This window comes from Amblyomma maculatum, chromosome 1 (genome assembly GCF_055883805.1).
Source record: "Amblyomma maculatum isolate TAMU_Amacu chromosome 1, ASM5588380v1, whole genome shotgun sequence".
Lineage (NCBI taxonomy): Eukaryota > Metazoa > Arthropoda > Arachnida > Ixodida > Ixodidae > Amblyomma > Amblyomma maculatum.
In genome coordinates, this window is record NC_139344.1 from 279496654 (window position 1) to 279506132 (window position 9479).

Here is a 9479-nt window from a genome sequence, read left to right on the forward strand (position 1 = left end):
GCTTCATCGCGAAAGTACACAAATTCGCACCGCTTATGTGCAGCACCGGATGTCGCCAGGTTACCGCAGAGATGCCGTCCGCGGGCGCTGCGGCCGACGGCACTCCGATCGTGCGCTGCTCCCTGGTCGTCACTATAGGCCTTATTTGCGTCGAAGCCACGGCGGACGGCGTTTTGGAATCACCTAGGGTGCCTGGATGCTCTCTCTCGCCCCCGCTCCGTTCAGGGTGAGGACAACCGCGTCGTCTGCTACGGCGTCCGCCATTGCGTAGCCCGTCACTCGGGTAGCGCGCTCCAAGCACACGAATGTACCACTAAATTTTCATCCGCAAGCGCGTTTCGCGCTGACAAAGACCCTTGAAGAGGTGGCAGGCCATAATAATAGATCAGGGAGGCTCATTTTTTGATGGTATAGTTTTGCTCAACCTATGCTGAAAAGCGTTGTCCTATAAACGAGGCGTTTTTTTTTTTTTTTGCTTCCAGGTAGGAAATGATCGCGTAGAAAGTACGAGACGTGAATCGCTGTGTTCTCGCGCCGCGCATGGCAGATGATCCTTATTGACATGGTGTGGACTTACTCCCTGTAGCATAGGCGAACTCTAGATGTTACACGTTCCCAAAGCAAACTGGCTGAATTCTTTAAATTTTTACTGAAGTGCCATTACGAAGCATCAAAATGCTAATTTGAATTGTATGAATAAAAAAATCCTAATAGATGTAAATACTGGTATTGACATCAGTGTTGGGGAATATACTTCAGCAGCTATTATCATGCTAGTTCCGGATACACCCGTAGTTTAAAAGAACAGACGTACAGAGCGATGTTTTGAAAGCTTTTATTCGTTTAACAGATAGTGAGCCAGAAGGGGAAATGAGCTGAGTATAAAATGCAAATAATTACAGAAAAGAAAACAATAGAAAATGTGTAGCATGACGAGAATCCCAAATTGACAAAAGCAGACAACATTGAAACACTATTCCTAAACCAAAATGGAGGAACATATAATGTGGCTATGTACAGAGAAAAACATGACACTTTCTGAGCTTATGGCAGGTTGACTCCTGCACATGTCTTACTTGCATTTCCATTAATTGTTCTTGCCCCAATTTGACGAAGGTGTATGCGTAACCGCAGTCTCGCGTAGCTTGAAACGAGCATCTTCTGAACTGCTTCCTTGTGCTGTTCGCATGTTTCCAGATTGAATCGCAACATCTTGCTCAGATATGCTGTTATTGCCTGCACTGGCGATTTAATGGTGAGTGCGCTATCAGTCCAAGCGGTGATGCCGCGGAAATGCTCTTCGCAAGACTTTAGGGTGCTCATGACTGGACCACTTGGATAGTGAAGGTTGTTCCCATCGCTAACATATTCTTTCAGCGCTGTTAAATATGCATGCTCACTGCTTTTGGATCCCAAGACTGCAGTCTTGCACTGTTCGCAGGAGTCAAACGCTTTGACAATGCTTTTGACAAGAAACCCACCAATGTGGAAAAGAATAGCGCAATCAGCTGATTGTAGCTCCTCAATGAAAAATATCTCCGCGTCGTCAATGCCTTCTACTTCTGCTTCAGCCTGCTCTTTCAGGCCTTTCGACAGCATGTCAACAAGGTATTGGCCATCGTCGATTTCATAGTTTGTTGTCGTTGGTGTGTGCAAAAACTGGCTCACGCAAACAAGCTTCAATGCACACTTCATGTCGTAGGCATTCGGAACCGGTTTCCTGAGACGTACGACGGAAAATAGGTTTTCCAGGCAGTCCTGGAGTATTCTACTAGTCAAAAAAAATTTGCCTTCTCCCTTCAAGAGCGTGTCCTGGAGTCGAAGAACGACGGTTGTAGAAATCATAAGACCTGCTTGAGATGGCTTCCACTGAGGCGTGTTGCCTGCTTTCATACCTTGAATGGTATCAAGTGCCAGCATAAGTGTGCTGATAGCTGAATGGTATTTCTCCATGTTTTGAAGGCTTAGGGCCGTTGATGGGTGTCGTGAAGACATAATCGTGTACCATTTAGAAATTAGTTCCAGAAACCACGCGGTTGTCTCAGCTTCCGGGCCCAGAATTTGATGCCTCACAGATACCGGATTGCGGATGGAGCCTCTCTGAAAAACTGTACAGCTACTCCTACTTTCATTTTAGTGAAGTGGCCGGCAGTAACATGCGCCTCTGAGAGCTTTGGAGCTACTTTAAGTTCTTTGTAACTGTCATACTGTACTACAGCGCGTACATGATCTATTCTTACTTCGTTAGATGGCAAGCCATGTTCACATACAGTTGCATCACTTAAAGTAAACACAGATGAATTCAGAAGTTGTCCCCTGATATTTTTTAGAACATGTGCTGCACCTGCTGTAAAAAAAAGCTCCTTACCTTCCAGGCAAGGATGTGATATTGTGCAAACAGTATGAGAATTTCTGTGACTCGCAAATCCAAGCTCCCGCCACATCGCCCGGTTTGAAGCTCCCATGTCCGAAGTCACGACGCGGATTCTCAGCGAAATGTCGGCACAAAGTTCAACAATCTGCAGAACGCACTCCTTGAGGGTCAAGCCATCGACGTGGCTTCCAGTGAAATGATATGCGATTACTTGCTTCCATCTCTGAGTGAGGCCACCCATCATGAATACGAGGGCATGGTGTGCAGGCTCATCTGGCTTCAGTGGCAAAGTTTTTCCCCCATACACAACATCTCCAGCACGATCAAGTTCGTATCCCTCGGCGATCTCCATTTCATCAAGAAAAAGGGCACAGTCTTTCTCAACGTCTTCCATGCCTTAAGCAAGTCGACCACCTATCCCCGGCGTAAACTTCAGACCCTGTAGGCGACGCGCAAGAGTTCTACTGGACGGAAGTGGCTACCCAAGTCTCCTAACTGTTTATGAGGTTGCACATGCAAATTTAATCTCAAGTGCTTGCCGGATTGTTTGTGGTGACCATGTGCTCCCCTGGTTACTGTTTCGTGAAAGTGCTTCCACTTGATCTTTGTTCAAGAACTTCATGCGCTTTCCAACATTTTCTTAAGTTATTTTCCAGCTTATTCACTTTTTTTTAAGGCCTTGAATGGTTGTATTTGCCTTGCTGTGCGCTTCATGGAGCTGGTTATATTTTCTCGTCATATCTGCCAGTTGCTTATTTAACTCTGCGCAGGAGCTATTAGCAGATTGTTGGTCATGTACTCCAGTAGACAGCGCAGCAGAAGCCGAGCTTTGCGCGTTGTTTCTGTCACTTGGCGAAAGGCTCAGGCTGGCTGCTTTTGGGTTGCAGTCATGTCCTGGAGGTAGTTCATTGCTGCTTTTGAGGGACGCTGAAGCTGTTTCCTTGCTTTCAGGTGATGAGGCGGCAGCTGTTAGTGAAGATTCATCTTCACATGCCACGGATGACACAGGAGGTCGCATCCTTTCTTTCGGTGGCTTCCTCTGCCGCGGCAAGGCTACAACAGCAGAAATAATAATAATAATAATAATAATAATAATAATAATAATAATAATAATAATAATAATAATAATAATAATAATAATATTAGTAAAGTAAAAATAAATAAATAATAATAATAATGAACAAGTTGAAGGTGCAAATAAGAATGCCCGTTGCCGGAATTAGATTTAAGCCTGGAATTACAAGCCCTAGCACATTAGTGCCGTTGACATTCGTCAAAATACGACAACGGCAAGCAGCCTTATGAATGCAACGCTGATGTCAAAGTATTGTATGTACTTACCGTTAAAGGGAAATACGGTTGGCACAGCATTTGGTTTCAACTTCTTCCAGCCGTCGGCCCGATTTTGTTCGAAGTTGTTCTCTTCAAAGTGGGCCTGCAGGCAATGTCAGAACCGGGACATAATGAGTGAAGCTTTTAATATAATATCGATATGGATCATCAACGCATATTTCTTTCAGTACTTGGTTCACATGCAACATATTTAGCACCCTCGAAAGATTCCGGCGTTGTACAGTTTCATGATGCAGGCATAGAAAACTCATTCGTTACATGACAGCCTTTTTATTGCGTTTTAGTGCACAGGCTGCCGGGCGTCACACATTGCACAGCACAAACGGACAGACTCCAATAGCGGTTACTACACGTGCACGGCAATAAGTTGTAGACACGAAAAACGAAGGCACAATACTCACTTGGCATACGCACGATCCCTTTGTCGGCTGCCACTTGTCGCGCTTGACTTTCACAATCCACAGGAGCCTTCTTTTCGGTTTTGTTGGAAAATGAAACATTCTCCAACCATTTCTGGAGTGGTTCGTGCACAACGGCACGCAGCAACCAGGCATTCTGCGCCGAAAACCACAGCCAGGCGGCCGCGCAAAGTTCACACGTGCTGCTTCCGTGGGGACTGGGCTATGCAATGGCGGACAGCGGCTACGAAAACCGGTCGAGGCGGCGACAGCTCCTTCTAAAGCGTGGCCCGCATGGAGCGTTTTTTGCACGCGAAAACGCGTCGCACGCCCGACGCCCGCGCCGGCGTCAACGATTTCACTCCCGCATGGTCAGCAGCCGAGCGGCGTTTTTTTGCCGCCCAGTTGCGCGACGCACGCGCCCCCATCCGGCCGTGCGTCGAGGTCGCGCACATCTTGTTTTCCCTGTTGCCGCGAGCTTTAAGTTGTGGTTTCCTCTCTTTCTTTTTGGTCAGGTGTGTCAAGTAAACAGGCACAGGCATCACTTCCAACAGCTATAGATCTAAATACAGAAGCCATAGCACAAAGGAGGTATCAGAGGTCCGCTGGCAAGGCTAGCAGCTTATAAACAACCTCCGAGCTCAGCGTAAACACTCGTGGCCCCAGCGGACGGCCCCACCTTCACCGAACTCTAACCTAATAACCAAAAAAAAAAAGGAAATGCGCGGTGCCCGATGCCCGGACCTTGCTGTCGTCGCCTCGTGCGCGGAGCGATTCCAAAAGACTACATTGCTGCTCGGCCGTTTCGGCCGAGAAACCCGACACCCTCGGCGCCGTCGGAGCGCCAAACCCCTTCGTTCATTCCGCTGTCGCGAGCGGGTCTCTCTCGGCCGACGTGGGCGTGGCTCCGACCGGAATCACGTGACGGCTGCTCCGGCTCTCATTGGCCCTCTGCCGCTGACGACTTCCGGCGTCGGCGGGTCGTCGGCGTTTATATCTGTTCAGCCAGATCCCGACGATTTGGCAAAATCGTCCTCTCCGGCGGCAAAAAAACGCTCCGCTGCCGTCGACGCCGGCGAATCGCCCGGAAAAACGCTCCATGCGGGCCACGCTTAAGAATGTCCCCACCCTGAACGGAGCGGGGGTGAGAGAGAGCATCCAGGCACCCTAGAATCACCCGCTTCGCTGCGCCCCTAGCGTAGCCGCTCGCATGCTCATGTGCGCGATTCTTGCGTGTCGCTGCGAAAATCAGTGACAACCTGCGCTGCCGAACTGAATGTGCCGAGCTGCTTTGCTGATGTTTTGCGCCGTCGATCCTGGCTCGGACGATGCGTACACATGAGATAAACACGCGTGTACGTTGTGCATTGGCACTTCCTAAACGATGTGCGAAAGGACGTCAAAAAAAAAAAAACACTTCCTTTTTGTTAATCTCAATTTTAAGATTCGCGGACGAATAATTCGTGCTCACCTGTCATCCGATATCCAAACTCTGTAGCGATAATCAGTCCGTGCTCTCGTCGGTGATACGTACGCGTATACATTCCATTCGTTATGCACAAGAGATGCCTCTCGCCGACCATAATGAAAGCTGCTCCGGACTAAAAGCGACGACGACATATGTTTGTACACGGGCAACTCGCACGCTCGATCGTCTGCCAGCATCCATGCAGAGTCGATGCTATCGCGTCAACTCCGCGAGGGGTCACCGGCCGCCGTTGGTCAAACCGGAGAAGACGGTACCAAAGAGACTGACCCAGGCAGCGCGAGAGAAGAAAGCGGTCTTGTAGAAAGACGTGCTCGGCAGGAGTGCACGCTAATTTGCGCTGAATGGGACAGGGATATGAAGGAAAGTGCTCCCTCTGCGGCGGCCGCCGGTATGCGTGGACAGCAGCTTCCCACCTGCAGGTATGCGCTCGCGAACGACCCGAGTCGTTCGGGCTGCTGTCGCACACAATTCCGAGAGGTCAAGAAACTGAATAAACCGGCGGTCGAGGAAGACAGCAGACAAGGTTGAAAGCTATGCAAACGCAGACGGGACGGGAAAGGCAGAGACCGTGAATGCATGGGCAACGCTCGGGGAAAACAGGTGCGACGACCGGAAGTCTGAGAACCGAGCGTCATCCGATGACGCTTCGTGGGCGGGGCTAGCGGGGCGGAGTTCCCGAGCTGTTTTCTTCGTTTTTTTTTTTCTGGTGTCTCCGAGTGTTGAGTTGAGGGGAGCGAGGAGGAGCGCCATTTTTAATCGCCGATATCTCTGGTGTTAATGAAGCTAGCTAAAATATTCTTGCGGTGAATTGACCTGTGAGGGAGTACCTATCTCTCGACCGATTTGCTTTACCCCAATTTAGGCATTGCATGACCCCTTTAACAGACAGACGCGGCGCGCCCTATTTATGGAGGCCGCGTCGCTTGTGGAGTCCGTCAGTGATTGCTTTTGATTTTACTTTTGTAAAGCCTCTATTGGGTAGTGGGCTCACTCCTCAGCCGGCGCCATACATTGCGATGACGCCGCCTATGTCAGCAAATTCTAGTTTTGTGCGCCTCCGCAGGGGGCCGCCACCGCCACCTTCAATGTAGCAGCGCGGCGCCGTTTGCCTTTGCCTGCCTTCCCCTTCGCTGCTGTATTCTCGCCATTGCGGAGGTTTTGTTTTGCGGTGGGCGATGCGACCCAACGAATTGTGACTTCTGATACGAAGATGCCACCCCGACGACAAAACCATTTTGCTAGGCTGCCGAACACGCTTACGGGAAAGGCGCCACGAATCGAAAGATATGTGGCTCTTGGAAAATAATTGGAGCGAATATAAATCCTTCCTAATGGATATAAATACACGATGACCTGATCACATCATTGACACGTACACCAGCCTAGTTTTTTAATTGTATTTCATTCTATGGCCTTGTGGAAACAATAAGCCAGGGGAAGTGCAAGCAGGGCGGATTGTCGACATGCTGCATCAAGGAAGCACGAAGCCAGACAGGATTGTGAACAAAAAGGAGGACCAGTAGTTAGGAAATAACTTTATTCAACGCATTACTAAGCGTCAAGAATGCGCTGGTATATCTGTTGACCACAGCCACCATATTATAGCTGAAGTGATTATAGGCTAATATTTCACAGTACTATGTTACTAAATAGAGTCTAATGAAATTGAATTGCGAATCTTGTAAAGCCTGCTAACGCGGCGTCGCCGGGAGCAAACAGCTTACTCGGCACAAACTTTCCGCGACAATGGTGACTCACCTATTGTCAGCTTTACTGCTTCTTGAGCAATCTCGAAAATATGACGGCCTGTGGGGCGATCATTCATGACTTGAAAACCACTGTACACGGCGCAATAAAAGGGACACGATACATGTTGCGTCCTTTTCTTTTTTGTGTTCGTAATGCAGTCCCCCCCCCCCCCATGGCACGAAAGAAAAACACTCCGTGAACACATTTTCGAGAAACACTGTATACGGCGCAAAGAAGAGAACACAAGAAATAAAAAGACACTATGTGAGCATGTGCTCTCCTTATCTTTATGGTGTCGTCTTCTTAAATTTGCGCCGTATACAGTGGTTCTCGAAAATATATGTTCACGGAGTTTTTTTTTTTTTTTTTTTCGTGCCATGAACTGCATTCGGGCAGCAAATTAAATGATGCACTCGGAGTAGTAAAAGGCACGCTCCAGCGAGAAATCGGATGCTTGGAACATATACGCCTCGCCTCTCTCAGTAAATATTAACACGGGTGTGTACTTTTTGTCAAGGAAGCAGTGGAGCCGCCGTTCATCAAGCCGAGATGCCTATTAAATGCTTGTTTTCACACTCCTAGAGCTCCTATCAGGTCCTTCCCTATCGATCAGAACGAATACAGCTAATTCGCAATTGTGCAGTTATCTGAAGATTTTCAGATTAAACTGCTGATAATGGACGGAGGATGCTCAACTGCAAGCTTTTAAGATGTGTCCAATAATGACTTGTGGCATTGTGGCAATTTTTATACACCTTTCTTCCATAAACAGCATCGACAGTAAATTCACGATCCAGAAGGCAGGCGCGACAAAAAGGTACGTGCTGACAGCTGCGGCCTATTAGGAATACGGATACAGCTTTACACGTTACCCGCGCAAGCCTACGTGTCTCTGTCATCGCGGCCGTGAATCACAAACCTCAGAAAATGGGGCTATCGAACGCCGCAGTCATTTTGATACAATTAAGCGCCTTAATTCACTTTTCGCCAAGGACGCGCCGGAGAGAAATCGGACACGCATTTGCAGTTAGAAACCTCTTAGCTTATCGTATAGCACCAGTAGTAGCACAACTTGCTAATATATCCAACCTCTGCATAGCTGCCACATGCAAATCTAAAAAGTGTGGATGAAGACGGTGCATTTTTCTAAAGCGAGAAGGCCACGGTCGCACGAACACAACCCCTCAACCAGCAGAGCGCTACATGGATGGATGGATGGATGGAATATAGGAGCGTCCCCTTTGAAATCGGGTGGTAGCAGTAGCTATCGTGCTCATTTTTCTCCCTATATCTTAATTATTGATTTAGAATGGTTAACTAAACCATCATTCTATTTATTAAATTTTGTTCTATACATTACTAACATTATGTCACTTCTCTGCTTTTAAGCCACCAATCTTCCAGCCGTTTTTTGCTAGTTTCCACCGCCGGTTTATTCACCCGGCCACTGTTATCTCTAAACCCCAGAGCTTCAGGAACAGTGATTGCGCCTGCACCAACTTCCGGATGGATACCATTACATTCGAGTATAATATGGTCAATTGTCTCACTGGAGTTTCCACATACAGCACATGCGTCATCTCCATTGTTAAACTTCTTTTTGTAGCTGCGTGTTCTAAGGCACCCTGATCTAGCTTCAAAAAGTAGGGCACTGCCTCTTGAGTTATCAAATAAATCTTCCTTCCTGATCTGCATTTTCCACTTTCGGTATAATTCCACACTCTGTTTCTTTTCCATCGAATTTATCCAATTTTTACCTTCTGTGTTTTTCACCAGTTGCTTAATGCTCTTTATTTCTCCGTCCTTGTTACTAGCATACTTACTAGTTAGTTTCCTAGTTCTTTTCCTCCATTGTGAGTCAACGCTTTAGGTACAGGTATTTAAATACTTTAGCTGCCCATCTGTTTACTGTCCAATTTCCTCAGGCGTTCCTCATATAATATTTTACTCTGAGCTTCCCGTACTTCGAAAGATGCCCAGCCCATATCTCCCTGTACCGCCTCATTTGTAGTTTTGCCGTGGGCACCTAGTGCTAATCGTCTAACGGATCTCTGATTTGTTTCTAATGTCGACTGTACCTCTGATTTTAGACACAAAACCGCATTTCCGAAAGTAA

At 47.7% G+C, this 9479-nt stretch overlaps 1 protein-coding gene across 1 annotated transcript; it reads right to left on the reverse strand.

Moving 5' to 3' along the window:
- Positions 1-823: 823 nt before the first annotated feature.
- Positions 824-2550, reverse strand: LOC146206653 (uncharacterized). The gene has a single exon (XM_084587052.1). It carries the CDS (start codon positions 1993-1995, stop codon positions 1045-1047), a length of 951 nt encoding a protein of 316 aa, XP_084443178.1. The 5' UTR covers positions 1996-2550; the 3' UTR covers positions 824-1044.
- Positions 2551-9479: the final 6929 nt, after the last annotated feature.

What these genes read in the sequence shown, in the direction of transcription:
- LOC146206653 (XM_084587052.1), bottom strand. Translation starts at nt 1,995, where the DNA reads ATGTCTTCACGACACCCATCAACGGCCCTAAGCCTTCAAAACATGGAG.